The sequence below is a fragment of the Enhydra lutris genome, unplaced genomic scaffold (assembly GCF_002288905.1).
Source record: "Enhydra lutris kenyoni isolate GAN:26980312 unplaced genomic scaffold, ASM228890v2 scaffoldscaffold6, whole genome shotgun sequence".
In the NCBI taxonomy this organism is placed as follows: Eukaryota; Metazoa; Chordata; class Mammalia; order Carnivora; family Mustelidae; genus Enhydra; species Enhydra lutris.
In genome coordinates, this window is record NW_019154090.1 from 11,843,398 (window position 1) to 11,865,796 (window position 22,399).

A 22,399-nucleotide genomic window follows, 5' to 3' on the forward strand; every position below is an offset into this window, starting at 1 on the left:
CCCTGTGAGAAGTTGATTTTTTTTTTAAGATTTTATTTATTTATTTGTTAGAGAGAGAGAGAGAGAGAGAGATCATGAGCACAAGCAGACAGAGTGGTAGGCAGAGGCAGAGGGAGAAGCAGGCTCCCCGCTGAGCAAGGAGCCCGATGTGGGACTCGATCCCAGGACGCTGGGATCATGACCTGAGCCGAAGGCAGCCGCTTAACCAACTGAGCCACCCAGGCGTCCTGAGAAGTTGATTTTTATCTAAAAATTATACTTTGTGTTACTATGTATCTGTTCAAAAATGGAAAAGGAGGGATCAAGCCACGAAAAACATGGAGGAAACTTTGCATATTAGTAAGTGGAAGAAGCCGACCTGAAAAGGCTAAAGACTGCATGACTCCAACTACATGACGTTTCTGGAAAAGGCAAAATACGGAGTTGGTAAAAAGACCAGTGACTGCTAGGAGTTGAGGGGAGGAAGGGGGGAGGCAGTACCCTAAGAACATGTGACCCCTGGAATGACACCTGACTGGTCACCAGCGAGAGCAGCGCTAGCTTAGGCGGCTCACAGCTGCACATTTAGAACTTAACAATTTTTAAGAGTCCTGTCATTCTGCAGATGGGTAAGATGAGACAGGGTATCAAGCTCTACTAGTTCCCATGTCCACTGGGTAATACAAGAAATTGTTCTTAACTAAGGGGGAAAACTGAGGCCCAGCTGTATCAGGATCCAAAATGTGGAGTGGAGTAAAATCCAAATTGGGATTAGGGGGAAAAATGGATCTCTCCTTCAATATATGGAAGGAGGGAAATAAGTTGAGACTTGAAGTCATCTGCCTATCACTTGGGTCCCCACAGATGATAGTAAAATGGGTCAGAACATTCTTTGAAGAGATTGATTGTGCAGGGACCTCAGCTTCAAATTTAGAGAAACCCCTCTGTGTCTGCTCCTCTACCCAGTGAGCTTTGGGGTCCAGACTGCTTAAGAGTTAGAGAAAACAATTCTCCTTTAGCAGAGGGCTGGACAGTATCTGACTGTTGCTTTACCACTGTCTTGGACTGGCATTAACTGGACAGTGAAAGTCCTTTGACCGTTTTTCATGTCCTGAAGTTCAATCTTACTGTATTTTACAAGACGCAGAGTAAGGAGGACTGGTCCAGAGAAAAATGTCCTCTGGGCCAGGAGCAAGGTCCCAAGCCATGTTTGGAGAGGCCCCTTCAGCCACAGGACCTCATATCATGAACTTAGGCAAATTAAACTGCCTTGCCTTGGCAAGAAAGAGCGATAGCTAGTTGAAAGATACTGAAAAAGAAAATAGGCAGGGAGAGTGAGAAAAAACAAAACTATTTCTAAAGATTGGGGAGGTAGTCCCAGAGTGAGCAGGAAAGGGAACGCCTGGGCATCTACAGCTCTTCCCGTCACTGTTTCCGGGACCTCCCACAATGCGCGCATTTTTCTTTGCTGAGTGTGATTCTAGAGGTCCAAAATTCTCCACCATTAAAGCCCACCCCCCTAAAGCGTGCTGCTAAAACCACTAAGTTTATCCAGAGCTGGGTGAAAGAAACAGCAACCTGGCACTTCTCGCCCTTAAACTGACTATAAAAATTACTGATTTTATTTATGTACTTCACCCTCACTAGAACATAAACTCTATGAGGGCAGGGATTTTTTTGTCTGTTCACTTCTATATTCTCAACTCTCGGAGCAGTAGCGTGCACATAGCAGGCATTTAATAAACACGGAAGAAGAAACTAGGGGAAGGAGCGAAAGAAGGCACGGAGGCGGGAAAAAAGGAAGGACAGCAAGGAAAACGGGAAGAACGACGGGAGGGGGGCGGACTTAAGAAGTCCCGTTCAGCCTCTTTGCGGGTCCCCGGGTAGCTCTCAACGCCCAGAAGAACTACAACTCCCAGCAGGCCCGGGGGGCTAGGGCGGGTCGACGCGACCTAGGCTAGACCTGGTTCCAGGCCGCCAGGCTCCCGGAGTGCCTTGCGAGAGCAGGCGCCATCGCAGCGCCGGCCGGGACTTGTGGTTCGGGCCGCGGGTGGGGGGTGGGGCCGGGCATGGAGGCGGGCGGGGGCCGGGGGCGGGCGCAGGTCCCTCCCCCGTCACTTCCTGCCGGGCTGCGGGCGCCGGAGCGGCTCTTCAGTGTTTGCGCCCGCGGCCGCCGCGTCTGGCTCGGCTCCCCCTTCCTCTGACCCCCTCCCCCCGGCCCGGCGGCGCCCGCCTCCTCAGCGGCCACTCCGCCTCTTCCCTCCGCCGTTCCCTTCCTCCTCTCCCTTCTTCCTTCCTCCTTCCCCTCTTCGCCGCCCCCGCCGCCGCCGTCACCGCCCAGGACCGCCGGCCGGGGGACGAGCTCGGGGCAGCAGCCAGGTGAGGCGACCGGGCCGGGCCCGGCCTGGCGGGGCCCGCGCGGGCGCCGCGGCCGCGGGGAGGGGGGCGGCGGGTGGGGCCTAGGCCTCGGCGGGCCCGCGCGCCTGGCCTTCTTCCCCGGGCCTCTGTCCCGCCCGCGGGGCCTTCCCGGAGGAGGCGGGTCCTCCCGCGCCCCCCGCCTTTGGGCGCCCCGCGGCCTGGACCCGGGAGCTCCAGCTCCTCCACCCCTTACTGGGGCCGGAAACAGGTGCCACGGCGCCTTTCCCAATTCCTCCTCGTGCGTGGGGGGGGGTGTCGAAGTTATGCCTGGGGCGGGGGGTGGCGTGGGGGTCCCCACTGCGAGTCCCTTATATCCGGAGCGTCTATATCGCAGCCACATCTGGAGCGTAGTGGTTACGAACACAGCCCAGGTGTCCAGCACGGGTACAAATCCCCGCACTACTCCCTTAAGCAAGTCACTTAAACTCTTTGTGTCTTGGTGGAAAAAAAAAAAAGGGGGCTAATGCGGTTCCTGCCTCTTCAGGCTGTTAAGGTTCCGTGAAATGGGGCGTGTGAAGCGCTTATCAGAGTGCCAGACCCACAGCGTGTCCCAATAAACCGTCTGCATAATTTATTAGCGTGATATTAAGGTATAACTTAGTGGGTCAAGTGGGATAGAAGTTGACCTACCTACCCGTTTGGGTTTTCTTTGAGACAGAAATGCGTAGCTCGCCCACCGCCAGCGCCGGGCTTTGTTTTGGGTTGTTAACATCTGAAAGGGGCGTCCGTTTAATTGGGACACTCTGGAAGTGGGCAGTCTGTAAAAGATGCTCTTATTTCCATCTCCTGCGCTGAGCCAGCTACAAGATTTTCACCAGCTCCCTCCGTGTGAGCAACCTGTCCTTTTTTTTTCTTTTTTTTTTCCTCCCCCTGCCATCATCCGGCTTCTTGTTGTCATTTCATTTCTGGGAAAGTTGCTGGCAGAAGCTTTCCTTGAGTTCAGCAAACCTTTCTGGAGCACTTGCTCGGTGTCAGGCTCTGGAGGGGGCGGTGTATGAAGCTGGCAAAAAATATGTCTGTCCTTTTTGCTCTAACTTCTTCTATCTCTAACTTCTAACTTTTTTTCACTGCAGCTTTGCTTTTATTCCCTCCGTCCCTGTTGGCCGAGTTTCCTTTTAAGCCCTTGCCCCACCTCCGTGTTGCAGTATTGCTTATGTGGAAGTTTTCTTCTGTTCCGGTGAAGATGTGTGCTTCAGTCTGTTCTGCCTCTGTTCTCTGGCTGTGGGGACGTTTTTAAGGTCACTTTCCCTTCTGCTTGTAGCTTTAATTGTTTAGAGGGTGGTGGAAAGAGAGTTAATCCGGGTTTTTGATTGATCTTGGCCTTTCAGGAATCAGTGTGCTTACCAAATATAAATTACTTTGCTGCTTGTTGAAGTAAAAACTAAAAATACAGTTGGATTGTAGAGGGAGCAGTTTCTGTTCTCCTGGTGACAGGTGGGATTTTTAAAACAGCAACTTTATTTAAAGATACTGAGTTTCTTTTAATTTTTTACTTAGTTGTATGTGTGTACCTTTCCTTAAGGAAATGCAACTCATGGGGGACCAGATTTACAAAAAATTAGTGTGTGTGTGTGTGTGTGTGTGTGTGTTTCAACAGATTTACAAAAAATTAGTGTGTGTGTGTGTGTGTGTGTGTGTTCAACTGAATGATCCTCCTGTATGGGAGAGTTGTTTCAGGTAGTAAATTTCTTTACTGAATTTAAAGCTGTTTCGATTTACACCTGTTCCTCAGTAACATGTAATGTGAAGTGGACTCTCAGTTTTTGACATTTTCCTATAACTTTCTGACAGTGTTACCGTCATTTCTAGTTGAAAATCTTTGTTTGGCTGACTCTTCAAAAACGCCTAAGAAATAGCTGTACAACACGCATGTCTTCTGCCACACCGAAAATTGTAGTGTTGGGGAAATGATGTTTTAATATTGCAGTCGATAACTTAAAAAAAAAAACTTTTATTACGGAAAACATGGAAAAATTGCATAACTGTAGAGAAGCCCCATGTATTGGTCACTTAGCTTTGACAATAATTAACTTGTAGCCAAGGTCATCTTGTTTCATGAGGTACCTCCTACCCGAAACTGGGTTATTTTGAAACAAATCCTAAACATCATATAATTTTACAAGGTTATCCCAGACTGTTAATAGGTCCCAAATTTACTTTTAGTGGAATCATAGTTCTCATTTTGTTTATTGGTCTTCTCATCTCTGTTTACACATGATTATTCTACAGCAGAAAAAAAAATGAGCTGCCGCATTAGCTCTTGGTTCAGTGCTTATCCCACTCAGTCATGTCCAGAATATTGCCTTGCTTTTTTTGTGTACAAAAGCAACAGTTCTTGAGCTGTTAGTGGCTATAACCGAAAAGGAATCAGAAATACAGATGTCCCTAAACCTGTTTTGGTGGAGACCTACCTGTTAAACCACTTACAATGGAGAATAACTGTGTGTCAAAGTTAAACTCCAGTTAATAGTTCTTAATGAAACTTTCAAAGTTTATGTAAATATGCTGCTATCACGTTAGGTTAAGAATTAAGTAAAGGGGGACGCCTGGGTGGCTCAGTTGGTTAAGCAGCTGCCTTCGGCTCAGGTCATGATCCCAGTGTCCTGGGATCGAGTCCCACATCGGGCTCCTTGCTCAGCAGGGAGCCTGCTTCTCCCTCTGCCTCTGCCTGCCGTTCTTGCTCTGTCTGCCTATGCTTGCTCTCTCTCCCTCTCTCTCTCTCTCTGACAAATAAATAAATAAAATCTTTAAAAAAAAAAAAAAGAATTAAGTAAAGGGTATTTGATTTCAAAACTCTTTTGTAGAATTATGTTTAGTAAGTATGAATGAATTTCAGAGCCTAGATGCTCATGTTTTTCTTTCTTGTCTGAAAATAGATTTCTGCTAGAGTTGAAGTTGAGAGGAGTATTACATTTGTCACTGTTACTTAATTTTCAGATTGTTGGTCATGGACTGTTTACATCTTTTCGACAACTGTAATTTGCTTTTAGATTATTGTAATTTCAATTGTAGGGTTACTTTTGTGCTTGATCAGGTGTAGTGAAAACGTATGTTGTGTTTTACTTACTACAATCTGGGATTTGGAGAGGGATGTGCATACCTCTTAAAATTAGAAAAAAAAAATCTGGTATCTAAGAAAGACCACAAAATGTGCTTTATTTAAAAAAATGCTTGTGCTTCCCAGGAGGCTTAAAGTCAAACTTTTTAAGTATTTGGAATTGTTACAATAAATACAGTTTGTTCAGACTAAATTGCTCTCTTTTAAGATCCAGCCAGAAAACCCATTTATATACAGATTATTTTAAGTTTAGAAATGAGTGTGACTCATAGAACTTTCCCCCCTCGTTTCTGAAGTCTTATCCATTAACATTATTCTGAGTGTAATCGTTAAACGGTGGCCTATACTGTGCTGTTTCATCCAGTCTCCCCTCAGTAAGACAATGAAGATACTTAATATAGGAAGCACAGAGTAGCTCTCAGCTTGCAGGGCAACTTTCTCTCTTTTGCCCTTTTACTGGATGGAATGAAAGTGAAATTCACCAGCATAAAAATGAAACTTTCATGAAAAAGGCATCTTTTCGTTGGATGTCATAAGTCAATTCCAGGGACCTTGTTTTTATGAGCCTCCACACTGGATTGTCTTACTGGCTGTCATATTTAGTGGCCCAGAAGTGCTCAGTTTGGGGAAATGTAAATTCTTCCCCCTCAAATGAGAGCTTTTGAGGTTGCTTTCTTTCTCTCAGAATGGGATTCTGGAGCGTTCAGAAATGTTTAGAGGATTTTTTTTTTTTTTTAAGATTTTATTTATTTATTTGACAGACAGAGATCACAAGCAGGCAGAGAGGCAGGCAGAGAGAGAGAAGAGGAAGTGGGCTCCCCGTGGAGCAGAAAGCCCAATGTAGAGCTCAATGTGGAGCTCGATCCCAGCACTCTGGGATCATGACCTGAGCCAAAGGCAGAGGCTTTAACCCACTGAGCCACCCAGGTGCCCCTAGAGAATTTTATGACAGATTTTTGTTTCACACTATACCTTTTGGTTCACTCTAAACCTGTAACAGGTTGTTTTAAATTGAAACTTTTGGTGACTGAGACCTTTGTAGCTAACATGCTTCTGGTATAATTTTCACTGAGCTTTTCCTTAAATAAAATTTTATTAAAATCAAGATTAAGCATTTATGCCGTTCCTTAAAGTATAATTTACGAGTTAGAGATTGAACTAGAAGACATGTTGTTTGCTATCCTTATTTTTCTCTGACATTTTATTATGAAAATTTTCAAACATATAACAAAGTTTAAAGAATTTAACAATATGCCTCTTTACCACCTGCTTTCTGCCATTGACATTTGACTTTGTTTTATCACGTCTGTTCCATTTGTCTGTCTCTTTGAATTCATTAATCCATTTTATTTTTCAGTACGTTTCAAAATAAATTGCAGCATCAGCACACTAAATACTTGAGCATACATAGCCACCACAGTGAATTTTAAATTGAGGCAGCTCTGTAAGGTGTTCCTAGACCTTTAAAAACCAAGGGCTTTGTGGATTTTTGTTTCCAATTTTGCTTTGACTCCAGAACTTTTTGCTTTTTTGAAGAAATGTTTAATGAATTTTTGCAACAGGGTGAGCTTATGTATAAATCAGGTATTACAAAGCTCGAATAATGTTGGCCAAATCCTTTGTTCTCACCTACTAAGGAGATAATAGGATTACAAATCTATAGCTATGTTGATCTTAACAAATACTACTGGATGGTTGGCTTGGAGATCTGTTTTGCTGACAGTTAAATGCTCTGAACTAGAAAACCTTACCAAAGAAAATTGTTACTTAAAAAAATGATAAAATGAGGAAATTACTGCAAAGAGCTTAATTTTTTAAATATGTACATTCCCAAAGTAGTGAATAAGGTTGATGTAAAAGCAATTTATATTCTCTAGATAAGAGGAAATAGAAACAAATTCCCTGCAGACTTAATTTATATTTTCTGGAATGTTGATTTATTTGTTAAAGGAGTATTTTCAGGGGATTCCTTCAAAGTATATTTACTGAAAGCAAAAGTAGGAAAATCTATCCAAGAAAGTATTTGCTTTCGATTAAAAATTAGTCTTATGAATATTAAATTTGTAGCCCATCTGCTTCTGTTTAATCTGGAATCTAATATAGAGGGAAAGTGTGATGACTTTGTGAGTTTATAATAGTAATGAAGCAAACCAGGCTATTTTATTATAATATGATACAGAGGTGGTAACTGTTCTGAAGATTTTTGTTATGTCTACCAGACTACAAACTCTAAAAAAAATTTAATTGTCCTGGGGTCTTTGCCTAAATGGAAACTGTTCGTTAGATTGTCTCTGTAGTTGATACAGCTTTGGAACTGGTTGCCCAGTGAGTGGGTTGATTTTAGCATGTTCTCTGTTCCCATTTAAAATGTTTTTTACAAGTGGTGTGTAGCTATAAGTTTATATTTATAGATGTTTATGTGGCTGAGGACAGGATTAGTAAATTTGCTGGATAATAATACTTGCTACTATTTATTGAGCTCTTAACATGTGCTAGGTAGGTTAGGATTACAGGGTGAGGGTTACTTGATGCAGGAAAGGAATCTGAAGGGTCAGATTGAATTTATCTAATGATGTAAAAGCTGCTGTTCAGTGAGCTCTTCCTTGGTGCTAAGAGTTGAAGTAGACGCTTTATGTTGTGTTTCTGATACTGGAAAATGTCTCTGTAGATGACAGTTCATAGTGGCCGTGGATACTGAGGCGTGTCTGAGAGACCAGGTAACTGGAGTGGGGTCCTGAGCTCTTTCCACTGAACCATACTTCGTCTCTAATTATGCTCGGATGCTTTTTGTCTAGGGCATTTTTTTCTGTGTGTCACCAGTGCTTCATCTTAGCTAGGATAATTTTTTGTTTACTAGAACTTCAGACCAATTTGAAAAAAAGTCTATTTCAGTAATACTCAGTTTTTAAAATGAACTCTACTCATCATTCCCTTGAAATAGACTTAACAGTGTACTTTTGTTGTGATTGCTACAGCCACATTAAAACTTGTAGGTTGATTCAAAGGTTTTTTTGGGGGGGGGGAACTATTTAGAAGTAAATGGGGAGGAGGATACTTCATTAACCTGTGTGTTGTAGGAGGCTCTCCCCTAAATTATTGCTATAATTCTTCATGAAGTTTGTTAAAAATGATTTATGAACTATATACAAGGTTGTTAAGAAAATTAGTTTCTTCAGAATTTTAATATTCCACTGTTGGATATGCATTCACTAAACTTCCAATTAACTTTATAGGACTCCGTGGTTGTTGCCCTCTTTGCCTCCCAGCTGTGTCTGACATCCATTTGCTGGCCGGTGATATTGGAAATATTTCATGTAACTTTCTGTTTGGTATTAAACTGCCTCCTGAACATTTTCTTTTTTGCTTTCTTTGAATCAGTGCTCACCTGAATAGGAAGCCTCTTTGGTTCTCCACCCAGGCAGCAGTCCTCTCTTAATGGCTAGTTTTAAAAGGTTAGATCAGTGGGGGCACCTGGGTGGTTCATTCGTTAAGTGTCTGCCTTCAGCTCAGGTCATGATCCCAGGGTCCTGGGATCGAGCCCCATGTCGAGCTCCCTGCTCTGCCAGAAGCCTGCTTCTCCCTCTCCCACTCCTCCTGCTCGTGTTCCCTCTCCGGCTGTCTCTCTCTGTCAAATACATAAAAATCTTTAAAAAATAAAAATAAAAAAAAAAAACAAAACAAATAAAAGGGGTGCCTGGGTGGCTCAATTGGTTGAGCGACTGCCTTCAGTTCAGGCCATGATCCTGGAGTCCTGGGATCAAATCCTGCATCAGGCTCTTTGCTTGGCGGGGGATCTGCTTCTCCCTCTGACCTTCCCCCTCTCGTGCTCATGAGCGTGCGCGCTCTCTCTCTCTCTCAAATAAATGAATAAAATTGATATTCATATCATTTATTCATTTATTCATGAATAAAATCTAAAAAAAAAAAAAAAACCCAAAATAAATAAAAGGCTAGATCAGTGAAATTAAACCCGCCCATTGGATTTGGGGTTTTCATGAGATGGTGTGTAAGTTTCCATTCTGTGTTTTAACCTTAATGGAGGTGACTGTGTAGTCTGTAATGACATACATACCTACATTTCATTAACCATGAAAAGGTGTCGGAAATATGTCTTTTCTGGGGATGAAGTGAGCACATTCTGCTTCTTATATTGTCTATATTGGCTGCCCTCAGGCACGAGCTTTGTGATCTAACCAGATCTTGGCTGATTCTCTCACAGTTTTACTTTTTGAAGTCCATACTTCCTATAGATTAAAATTAACTGAGGCATGAATTTTCTAGTGTTGCAGATTCCACCCTGATACAAACAGGGCCATTGTCTGCTGATGCCATTGTGATTTTGTACAAAATGCTAGGCAGTCCTTTCCTCTGTCAGAAAGAAGATAATTTATATGTAATGATAAGTCTGATTATGCCTGCAGGCTTATGTTCTTTGTTGTACAATTTAACCAACCTGCTCATTGAAGCTCTTTGACCCTTCACCTAGATGACAGTCAAATAGAATTAGGTAAATAAATTCCCTTTTTGTTTGTAGTATAGTGAACCTTTACAGTCTGGAACATTTTTTTTTTATTAAAGATTTTATTTATTTATTTGACAGACAGAGATCACAAGTAGGCAGAGAGGCAGGCAGAGAGAGAGAGGAGGAAGCAGGCTCCCTGCTGAGCAGAGAGCCCGATGTGGAGCTCTATCCCAGGACTCTGGGGTCATGACCTGAGCCAAAGGCAGAGGCTTTAACCCACTGAGCCACCCAGGCGCCCCTACAGTCTGGAACATTTAGAGCATAACTACTGCTGGGTACTGATTTCCCTATTATCAGAATTTACCTGTTTAAGCACCAAACATAAAAAAAGAATGAAGTAAACATTTTTTTGGATAAAGTTCTTCCTAATTTTGCTGTTTTTTCTTTCTTAAATAGTGTGTTTTGGACATGATTTATGTCATTTTATAAAACCAGTTATAGTATACCCTAAGAAAGTGACGTCTAACAGCTAACTTTGATATGAAATACTCAGCTTTGCAAGCATTTCACCTGTATTACCAGCTAATCCATTCAAGCAGTACAGTTAATATTTTATTAATCATATGAAACTGGTGGCAGTGACTCCATTTAATACAATAAAAGGTTGAAGCCTCTTAACATATTAAATAAAGCATTTATTATTCAGCTCAGCACCAGAGTTGGACCCAAACTAAGATCTCCAGCCAAGGCTTTTCTCCACCATAACCAAACAGCCCCATGCTAGCTGGTTTGCCCTTATCCTAAATCAGCATTTTGCAACCAAGGGGTCTTTCTCTTCTTATGTGTCTTTAGTTATGAGGGGATGTGTATTATAAATGATTTGTTACTGTGAGTTAAAATGCCACTGTGAATTATTTACTTAAATTTGTGTTAGGTTCAAGGTTATTCTTGTATTAGCGTGAATTCCGCAAGGACAGGGACTGTATCTTACTTGTGCACTGCATTCTCCCTAGTGTCTAAAATACTGCCTGCAAGTAGTAGGTTCAGAAATTATTTGTTGAATGACTACAGCAATGAATGTAATTCATCTTTTGCATTCTAGTATGTTTTCTTGAGTGGGAAAGTAAGGGAGTTAGGCTTAACCCCCAATATGTCTTTACCACTGCTTGGAGAAAGTAAGTGCTATGTAGCTACACTGGTAATAATCATGATGGCTTTAGATTATCATTTGAAAATGGTCGGGGGGTTTCAGAAACTGCGGGGTCACGGGAATGTGAATGTGTATATGAGTGTCAGCTATCCTTGTTTTGTGTGAAGATGTCTAAAATCCAGGTGGTTACAAGCTGCTGTATTTCTCCCTCTCCTCCTTTTTCCTTCGCTGTAAAGTTGTTGGTGGTTGTTTCTTACTGTTGTCGTTGTCTGACTTGAGCAGCTCCCTTTTTCCGTTCTTATTTATTTATTTATTATATTATAATTTTTTAAGCCTCTGGGTTGGGCTAAAAAAACATAGCTACCCAAACCTTCTGTAATTGTTCAGCACAGAGGGACTTAAATTGACAGAAGCCCCCAAGAGTCGAAGGCATGAGCTGCCCTGGATGGTCTTAGAAATGTCTTTGGGCTGCTCAGAGGCCTTTTCCAGTTTCCATTCATGCTAGTCTTGTGAGTGGGTGAGATTACGGAGCAACAGACTTCTAGACTGGGAAGTTATTAGTGTACTGTTTACAAGGAGGACTTGAGTTCAAAATACCATAAAGCAAATTAGAGTTTATTGTTTTATTTCTGAAATTGTTTGGACAGTGAACAGCTACTTTTACCTTCTAAATCACAGTAACAGTAAGAAATTGAAATAAGTGAAATTATGTTGTTAAAAATGCAAAAGGCATCTCAAGGTAACGAATCGTCTTTGTTATTACTGACTACAGTGACTACAGTAGACCTGTGAGCTACGTGGGTTTGAATTGCATGTACCCATTTATATGCGGACTTCTTTTATAAATACAGTCAGTATTGTATATGTATTTTCTCTTTGTGATTTTGTTAATATTTTCTTTTTTCTAGTTTTATTGAAAGAGTATTGTATGTAATACATATAACGTAAAATGTGTGTTAATCGACTGTTTATGTTATTGATGAGGCTTCCGGTTGCCAGCTAGGCTATAGGTGATGAAGTCTTTGGGGAGTGAAAAGTTATACATGGATTTTTGCCTGTGTGGGGTCGGGGGGTTAGCACCTCTAACCCCTGCGTTGTTCAAGGATCACCTGTACTACCCTTTGAAAAGGAAGATAACTCTAGATAAATCAGATCTGAGAGTTTGAGAATTAAACTCTAATGTCGCCTGAAATCCAGTTCTAAAGAATGATTATGGTTTGGATTTACTAGAGGTAATGTGCTTTTTGTATTTCGTAATTTAATATAAGAATGTTTGTGTATAAAGTACATTTTTATACTATAAATTTTATAAATATAAATATAAATGTAAATTTTATACTGTGTAAATTTTCCCATGCAGTTGTATTTGCATGACCAAGTATATGGTAAGGACATTTATGAATAAAATATTTAACTGGTAGTTAAATGAGGGAAAAACCATATAAGTTTAAAAACCACTTGTGTGATCAGACCGTGTATGATGCCCAGTTTCTTTCTTTAAAATTAGTTTCAGGGTATTCATCTCTCTTTTGTGGCCATATCTCCACAAGTACTCTACCCAGTTCCCAGGCATTTGTGTCTTACGTGGATCCTACAGTGTGCTGCTTCAAGCCATGACAGCGTGTTTTCAGAAACCTCCCTACTTGTAAAGCTTAGGTTTCCCCAAAACTTGAGCAGTATATATCTTCATTGTCAGAAATTATCTACTCTAGTAAATTATTGTTTCTTATTTTCTAGGAGTTTCCTAACCACATAACCTCTCAGAACTGAACCAAAACAGCATTATTCCTGGAGCACTTCTTTTTAAGGTACACATAATTTGGCTCTGTAATTTCAGACCTGTTCATAATCTGTGATATTTTTGAATTCTTGAATGACATGTATGGAAAATGACTTTTACTTCTGGCTGGAATGTTAGAGAACTAGAAGAAATTGTATGCAGTCTGAATTTCTTTTTACTCTTGAGATTTAATTAGAAAGTAAATGCAGGGAAGGAAGGTTGTTGGCAAGAATGTAAAACCCTTTAGCCAGCACTGCCGTGTACTTGAAATGTCGAGACGTGAAAATTGGCCACTAGAGTTGTCATTAGACATAACTTCGTTGGTAAGTATCTTGCTCACAGCAGCTTTTGTAGGTTGCCTTTGATTTCTCAGATTGTTTATGTGAAACTTGGTTTTCAAACTTGTGGAAATAATCCAACATTGTTTTCTGTCATGAGATAGGGTTATGAATCAGTTCCATTTACTGCTGGCTGCTTGTGATCATCTAGACCAAAAGTTTTTTAAGAGTTGAGGGTTTTGCAGTTTTACACAAGGCACTGCAGAATACACTGCATCTGCCAGTCCTGCCTTGTGTCTTAGTACATCCCCTCTGAGAGCTGAAAGCACAGCACCATACCATCACGGAGGTAGTGAGTAGTGGACAGCTCAAACCCAACTTTCTTTGGGAATGAGGAAACTGAAGCATAAGGAATCAGAGAAGTTGTACCAGCCTCAATGAATGGGTTTACACTAGGTTTATTTAGTGCTTTTCTTTTCAAAGGACTAAACTGTTACCATACCATGCCTCAGGATTTCTTCACTATTTTAGCTCTGCGACTGCTACAGCTGAGGCTTTGCCTTACAGCCTTTTACAGAGTGTTCTGGGGAAACTGAGGCACCAGGCAGTGGACTGCCAAGAATTGGATGGATAATTGCTGTCTGGTTTGGGAGTAGAACTAAAAGCCACAACTCAGAAGGTTGATCTGATTTAACATTGTTGGATGCTACTTAGCAGCAAGGCTGGTTTCTTAGAAACTGGGTCTTGGCTCTAGTCTGTTTTGCATGAAGATGATGGTAAATGCAGTTGTGTTTCTAGGTAGATGGCACATGGTTACAGAGTACAATTTCCCTTTTCTGGAAAGAAACGCCAGTTAACTGTTACGTTGAACTAAGCCCCTTCTTATTTAAGAATCGGTTACACAGTGCTGCTACGAATAGTCACTCATTTTAGTTGGTTTAAGATATTTCTCTGTGTTTTTATAAGTTTAGATTTTAAAAACACTTCCATGTTTGCAAAAAATAATACGTGTTTGACTTTAGTTATTTTTAAGATTTCCTCCTAGGGAATGGAAGAAGAGAGCTTGGTAAGGTTGCAATGCTAGAAAAGAAAGTAAGGTTTGCAGCTCATTAGGCTGCAGAGGTGAAGTTTTTTTCACTTTAGTGTACAGTTTGGTATGGTGGTTTTTCCAGGATGAACAATTAATAATGAATTCTCTTTTAGGAAGTGTTTCTTTAAATGGACCACCCAGTGGTTCCATTTGTGTGGAAAGAAAATATTCCATTGCCCACTTGGCACCGAGCCAAGTGTGAGACAGGGGCCACATTGAGTCACTTGGATGCAAAGATCTCAAGCAGCCTGGGTTGTTTCCAGGCATTATTTTTGGATGATTTTATTGTCTTACAAGTGATTGTGCCTCCTCAGGGCTACTTGTCCTGTCTTTCTTTTGAACACCAAGTACATAGTGATCTTTTTGTTTTGCTTTTCTCTCCTCTTAAGAAGTTTGACCAGATTTCTTTTTAAAAAACCTTTTTTATTTTTGGGTAATTTTATGTATGCGCTTGCTGTTGGATATTATTTGCTTGACATTGCCATTGTTATTTGGAAATGGTTATGTAGGAGTATAGTGATTGCCATGTTTCTCTATTTGTGGCTGCCCCGCTTATGGGTGTTTAGATAATGTTTGGAGTCAATGAATTGCTGTTCTGGGGATCAGAGCCAGGATGATGGGTGCTGGGCGGGGGTGAAGGTAGGGAGGTGTGGTGGTGATTGTGGGCGCGGGGTGAGTTTGATTGTAGAAAACATAAAACCACATTGCAACCAGAAATATACGTCCAAAAAGGGTCTTAGAAATAACTGTTGAATGTAAAGGAATGATGTGGGCATTTTAGGTGTATTCCAAGGCTATTATAGGAAATATGGTTTATTCCTTAGCTTTTTTATTGTTGGTGGCAAAGTTTCTCTGAGAGTGGAGCCTCTTGAAACCTAGAGAACAGATTAATAGCTTTACATTTGGTTGCTTACAGATCTCTTTTTGTGTCTTTGAGGAGAAGTTTAACAAACAGATTTTTTCTAGCGCTTGAGAATGTATAATATGCCATATGAGGTTTCACATGAAGTAGATGCTTTTTTTTAATTTTTATTTATTTATTTATTTTAAAGATTTTATTTATTTATTTGACAGAGATCACAAGTAGACAGAGAGGCAGGCAGAGAGAGAGAGGGAAGCAGGCTCCCCGCTGAGCAGAGAGCCCCATGCGGGACTCGATCCCAGGACCCTGAGATCATGACCTGAGCCGAAGGCAGCGGCTTAACCCACTGAGCCACCCAGGCGCCCCTTTTTTAAATTTTTTTTTATTAAAGATTTTATTTATTTATTTGAGAGAGAGACAGTGAGAGAGAGCATGAGCGAGGAGAAGGTCAGAGGGAGAAGCAGACTCCCCATGGAGCTGGGAGCCCGATGCGGGACTCGATCCCGGGACTCCGGGATCATGACCTGAGCCGAAGGCAGTCGTCCAACCAATTGAGCCACCCAGGCGTCCCGAAGTAGATGCTTAATAAATTTTTGTTGAATGTTGAATGAATATACTGTCCTGAAATTGCTGTTCATACAGCTGATGCTTTATCCTGGCAAGGAACTAGAGTGCTCTTGTGTCTGTGTACCCATGCTGCATAAGATTTGATGGAGGACAATGTTTGTGGCTATCTTAGCTTGTCCAGAATTGGGGTGACTTCTTTTCTCCTTTTTTTCTTTTTCTTTTCTTTTCTTTCTTTCTTTCTTTCTTTCTTTCTTTCTTTCTTTCTCTTTCTAACATATCATCACTTACTGCAAAGGGGAATGATGTGCTGAACACAAAAGTATAGCTACTTTATTATAAGTCATGTATTACTCTAGTTACAAATTAGATACTAAAAATGATGTTTTTCCATAATTGCTGAAGTAGTTGTTTCATATTACAGAGATTTAACATCTGTTAGCTGAAAGTGAATAAGACTAAGCACTCTTGCAGATAGTTCTGTAAACTATTTCTAGAAGAATCTATCTTTTTGTTTATTAAACAGATCACTCAAATGGGGTACTCAGTATGCCCTAGTCTTGGTAGATCACCGCCGAGTGAGAAACTTGCATTTGTGTCTCATCACTTTTGCTGATTATCTTTTCTGGAGAGAGAGGGAGACAGCAAGCCCTCTCAAGAGTGGGGAGAGGGAGAGAGCATCCCAACCAGGCTCCATGTCCGGTGCGGAGCCCACGTGGGGCTTGATCTCACCACCCTGAGATTATGACCTGAGCCAAAATCAAGAGTTAGACACTTAGTCGACCAAGCCACCCAGACACGCCTGTGCCTGATCATTTTTTAACACATTATGTATAATTTTTAAAATGCTTAGGGGTGCCTGGGTGGCTCATTTAGCTAAGCATTCGACTCGATCTCAGCTCAGGTCTTGAACTCAGGGTCATGAGTTTGAGTCCCACACTGGGCTCCATGCTAGGCATAGAAAATACCTTAAAAAAAAGTGCTTTTGTAGAATTCATGTGTCCATATTCCCCTTCCCACAACTCATTAAAAAGTATGTGACGCTTGTGAAACAGAAGCTGCTAGCCAAAGTGAGACTGTTTTTATGAGAAGATTTTTGTGTCACCAAGCCAAACTTGGGACTTGGAATTAGGAGTCTTTAAAAAGAAAAAAAAAAGTGTATGTAAATATATATATATATATATATACACACACACACACAAATATATATATATATATATTTGTAACTCTGTCCTCTCACCTCTGTGTTCCAGTGCTTATATATGCTATGTAAATATGAGGATTTGAGAATAAGATGAACATGTTTTCCTAGGTTGGTTTCTAAAGCTCTAGAGATAAGAGAAACCAAAAGCCCTCTCGACTGTGCTGGAGGCAGGAGGCAGGGAGATAGCAGCACAACACAGGCTTAACAGTTAAAGTTGTTTCCACTGCTAAGGAAAGCTGGTCTTTGTGTTTTCAGTTTTCCACCTAATTTTACTGTGTGTAAAATACTGTTCATTTATAAGAAGACTGATAAATCATTTTAATCTCTTTGGAGTCCCTAACTTATCTGGTGGCAAGTAGTCCTTAAAGATAACCTCAGAAGAAAAGACACGTTTTCAGGTAAGGATTTAATCTTCAGGACAGGGTAATACTGTTGAGCAACAGGTGCTAAATTTGTACAGAAGTAGGATCTCCAGAATTCCCTGATTCCCCTGAATGTTGCTCTGCACTCTATAAATAGCAGTAGTGAGAAGCTTTATTTGTTATTCAAGTTATGTGGGTAAATAATATATTTTATCCCATTTATAACTATATTAACTGCCTGGCTTCTCTTTGGGAGAAGAGCATCTGTTTGGGTAAAATAATAGCCCCAGTTTTTTACAGCCTTTTGAAATAAAAAGGGGATTTTCTTTTCCTAAGAATATAAGCTACTTATTAGTGAGATCTTATTTTGTGGGTTTGTATATGTGTACTTGAAACAGCATCCGTAGCTCCTCTGTCCACAGGGAGCAGTAACTCCTGCCTCCCATCCTCCAGTTGGCAACAACCAAGTAATGTATCCAGAGCAGTCGTTGAAGAACTGAATTGTCCCCTCTTTAGAACCACTGCAGTAGCTTCTTTTCAGGCTTAAAGACACATGGGAGCACTCATGTGCTAATGGGTACTGTTTGTTGAATTTGGGTGTTGGTTATGGTGAGCATTAGCGATTTAAAGACCTGTACAGCCTTATTAGGGTTTTAGAAAATCTTTACTTGCAGTTTTGAACTAATTGTTTCAGTTAGTTATACAGACATAACTCCAGGTGAACTGAAGGTAACATTTTTGGGGCAGTCTTAATTAAAGGCCATTTGTACCCTTTTCAGCTTCTGGAAAATCTGTGTATTTATGTCTGTGACTGGAAATGCTGGCTGTGGGCCTGCTGTAGGCAGCATTAGCCAAAAAAGATCTCTTTGAGCCCCACCCTTTCTAAATTTAGTTCATTCATTCAGTCTCATACTCTAAGAGCCACCCAGGGCAGGATTGGGTTGCTGCTTCAGGGATGCAGGTAGGCCCTGGGGGCAGACACTTTATTTTTGGCTTATTTTTTGACTTGCGACTAGTGGTTGGTGATGTGAAGTTGTGAGTACACTGTAAATGATTTTTTTTTTGGTAGAAAAATGCCCTCAAGACAGAGTTTAGAAAGAGAGGGAGGAGGGAGTACAGGAGGTGTTGGGGGCCATTGAGAGAGAAATATTTCTATTTTGGCAGCTGAAGGACATCAAAACAATGAACAAGGTCCTAGCTGATTTCTGGATGGTTCTGGGGTTGTTTCCTGATGTTGGCAACTTGTCCACCAGGGCAGTTACCTAGTCTTTAGTGGATCTCCTTTGTTCCTTTGTGTTGACTCCAGAAGTGAACAAGGAACAACTGCGGTGTGGGGGATTTTGCTGAATAAGGCGATTCTCTGTCTCTCTAGCCAAAGTCATCTTTGAGCTGAGGTGTTTGGGTTGTTGTTGTTTGTAGTTTTGCAGTGCTTTTTGCTCTCAGCAAGAGAAAGTGTGCCAGAACTCCCCAAGCAGCTGAATTGCTCTGGTCGTTCATCTCTTTCTAAAGGTCCAGCTTTAATTAAAAATTATTCCGAGACTTTTTCAAAAATTAAGTAACAGTTACTCTGTCATAGAACTTTTTTTTTCTTTTGGGATTTTATTTATTTATTTGACAGGGAGAGACACAGTGAGAGAGAGAACACAAGCAGGGGGATTGGGAGAGGGAAAAGCAGGCTTCCCGCTGAGCAGGGAGCCCGATGTGGGGTTCGATCCCAGGACCCTGGGATCATGACCTGAGCCAAAGGCAGGCGCTTAATGCCTTAGCCACCCAGGCGGCCCTGTCATAGAACTTCTGATTTGTTTGCTGGTTTCTGTTTTGGTTATCTTTCTCTACTCTTAGTTGCTATTGGTTATTTTGGGGGTACTCTTGACTTGCTTAAACATTTTCAGCTTTTTGAAGGATGACCCTGAACATAAGCAGAATTGTCCTTATTTTTGACTTATGAAGAAATTTAAGTGTATTTAGAAATAATGCCTTTGGAACTTAGAAGATGAAGTAAACCGTCTCCTCTGCTCCCCGGGTTCCACTCCCCAGCCGCACCAGTGAAAATACCAGTCAAATCTGTTCCTCTCTTCTTCATCTTCTCCACTTTGGCTTTTAATCATAAAAACACTGTAGAATGTTCTTTACTATTCAAATAATTTCTCAGGATCCTGCATGTTGATGTAGATGCAAATTTTGTTTGGGGCATGTAACTAATGAGAGCATCTCAACAAACCTCATAGGAAAAGGATCTTTTACTGTCATAAGGAAAAAGAAACAACAAAAGTGAGAAATGTCTTTCTTTAGTCAGCCGAAAGGAAAGCTGTAAGGGTGCCAGTCTGAGCACATGGCCCTGTGGTGGAAGCAGTGGTGACATTCACCCATTAATGGTCTCAGGAATCCAGTGCGCTTTCAGCTTCTGATACTTTCGAGGCCAGCAATCTTTACTGTATCCCACGTAGTATGGAAAGCCTCTTCCTATTTTTTTAATTGGCCATTTTGAACATAGGCTGTAGTTTGTAATTCTTAATATTCAACCATGAAGATCATTAAACTCTACTGATGCTCTTTTTAAAATAAATAATGCAGAACAGATGGGTATTGCAAGTCATTTAAAAGCAGTATCAGAAAATCACAAGGCCAGAGACCACTGTGTACCGAGAGGAAACCCACCTCTAATACATCAGCGGAGCTACAAGCTCAATGGGACTATTTTCATTCTTGAGTAGGTGATGCCAGTTTTGACTGAATATTGGCAATTACATATCTCCTCTATAATTTACCTTTTTATTTTCTTTCCCTTACAACTTTTAGGTAGAACTTTAGACTTCATAGCACTGAATTAACCTGCACTGAAAGCTGTTTACCTGCAGTTGTTCACTTTTGTTGAAAGTGACCATGTCTCAAGTTCAAGTGCAAGTTCAGAACCCATCTGCTGCTCTCTCAGGGAGCCAAATACTGAACAAGAACCAGTCTCTTCTCTCCCAGCCTTTGATGAGTATTCCTCCTACTGCTAGCTCTCTGCCCTCTGAAAATGCAGGTAGACCTATTCAAAACTCTGCTTTACCCTCTGCATCTCTTACACCCACCAGTGCAGCTGCAGGTAAGCGTATGAATCCAAGTGTCTTCTTTTTCAAATGTTTTCTTACCCTGTTTTTTGATCTGATAAGTAGATTGGAGATGTAGGGAGCTCTCACATTACCTTCACGAAGCAGAAGAAAATATTTACACCCATGTTGCTTTATTCCAGAGGTAAAACACTCGGTTGTATACTGGTTTGTCGGAGGCCTGAGTTGACAGATCATTTCAAAGTGTTAAGAAAGGGAATTGAAAACTGAACTATAAAACCTAGCTTATTATAAAGTGGTGGCCAGCAGAAAGGATTGAATAAATACCACTTTGGATTTGTATTGTTGTATGGAAAAATTCTGCTTTTTAAATTATTTCCCAGAACTGACAATTCTTGTATTTGTAAGCCCTTGTTTTAAATGTCTGTAAGATTATATCCCAAGCAAGGGAACAGCTATATTTACCGGAAAGCAAGAGAGTGCATTGGCATTTGTTAATTTTTATTTTGAACAAGTAAGTTTAAGTTGTGATTTCAGAGGTAGTTCAGAAATCACAGTGAGGACCAATTAGAAATTGAACAAAGAAACACAGATTTTTGAAGAGGAAATAAGTTCAGAAGCATTTAAATCTGACTGTTAGGAAAATAAAGATGAACTAAATGTGCTCGTTGATGGGGCGTGTGGCTGGCTCAATCTGAAGAACATGCGACCCTTGATCTCGGGGTTGTAAGTTCGAGCCCCACATTGGTTTAGAAAAAAAAAAGTTTATAAATAAATGTGCTCGTTGATGAGAAAAGACTTGAAACACCTGAAAAATAAATAATCCTGAAAACAATATTCAGCTTCCCAACCCTTCCCCAGAGTGGCAAAACCGATTAAATGGGGTGCCAGCATGGGTGTCTCCATAGCAGAGTCACCTTCTAACAAATTCTTTCAGCCCCTTGTGTCTGACAATTTCCCTTGCATTTCCTCCTCCGTTTCTCATTTCCTTTACTTTATAAATCTGTTCTTAGAGTGTTGGCTCTCCCCCTCTCAGCTGCATGGCATCTCTCACCCTCCCTCTAGGCTTCCTTGGACTGGCTCACCGGAGAGCCATCTTGACTTGTCACAATACCCACCAGGTTCAGTTTTCCCCAAATTTGCCGTTGGAGACCATCTTCAAAGGAAATGTCACAGACTGTTTCAGTCCTGTGGAATTTATTGCGTTTTCTTCTAATGTGTTCTTATATCCACATCCTACTCACTTTGTAAAACTCCTGCCTGCCAAGGCCATTTTATTTTATTTAACTTGTGTAATTCTCAGAAGTAGATAAAGTCTGAGGGTGGCAGCCTCTGGAGATAAGACTAGGGGATGCCCCAGGAACGAGAAGGTAGCCGTGTGGAACATGACAGTCGTTGTCTGAGAAATGGCATTGGCACGTTGAGCTTTGTGCAATAACCGACAGGGTCCGGCTGACGGCTCTTGTGGTAACGAGCGTGTCTGGGCTCACAAGACCTCCGTGTTATTCCCGTGGTTGGTTATAATAACAGTGCTTCATCTGATTTCAAATCTTGCTTGCTGCCATGGTTCTCTCTCTTCGGAAGACACCCTCTCCTGGGGTCCCTGGCTTGGGCCGGTTCAGAGCAGACCCCAGCTATGCCTTTAGGCAGGCGGCCCAGCGCGGTTTGCAGCTGAGTGTCGCTGCTGCCCTGCCTCCTTAGACCGTTGTGTTCCCTCTTCTGATCCCCGGGAGAGCAGCAGTACTGTACACTGCTAGTTGACTTTATTGCTCTGACGTTATTTTTCAGTTCCTTCTAGCATGGCACACCCCAAAGAGAAAACCCCAATGTGTCTTGTGAATGAGTTAGCCCGTTTCAACAAGATTCAGCCTGAGTATAAGCTTTTGCGTGAGCAAGGTCCAGCTCACTGTAAGGTAAATATTGTCCATACTGCTTGTGCATTTATAACCCACCAGGAATGTTTTCTGTCTTTATGTTGCTCCGAGTGGTGCTGTGATTCAGAATACGTACTTTCCAACCACTGAGGCTGTCTTCCAGAGATGCAAAAGTCTAGATTTTTGGCAAGTCACTTCTCTTCATCCTTGCAGAATGGGTCAAAGGAAAGACATGCTTCTTTTTGGGATGTATGGCTTTTAAAAT

The 22,399-nt window shown here is 41.4% G+C and overlaps 1 protein-coding gene across 5 annotated transcripts in view; it reads left to right on the forward strand.

The window, feature by feature from the left end:
• Positions 1-2,285: 2,285 nt before the first annotated feature.
• LOC111141376 (staufen double-stranded RNA binding protein 1) overlaps positions 2,286-22,399 on the forward strand; it is a 56,256-nt gene continuing 36,142 nt past the window's right edge. For 4 of the 5 annotated variants that reach the window (XM_022493870.1, XM_022493871.1, XM_022493872.1 and 1 more), the window contains exons 1-4: positions 2,286-2,358; positions 12,805-12,875; positions 20,007-20,295; positions 22,049-22,173. In XM_022493870.1, the coding sequence (XP_022349578.1) occupies positions 20,091-20,295; positions 22,049-22,173 (330 nt within the window). In that variant the 5' untranslated portion in view covers positions 2,286-2,358; positions 12,805-12,875; positions 20,007-20,090. The remainder of the gene's footprint in view (positions 2,359-12,804; positions 12,876-20,006; positions 20,296-22,048; positions 22,174-22,399) is intronic. The other variant, XM_022493874.1, reaches the window with a different exon arrangement.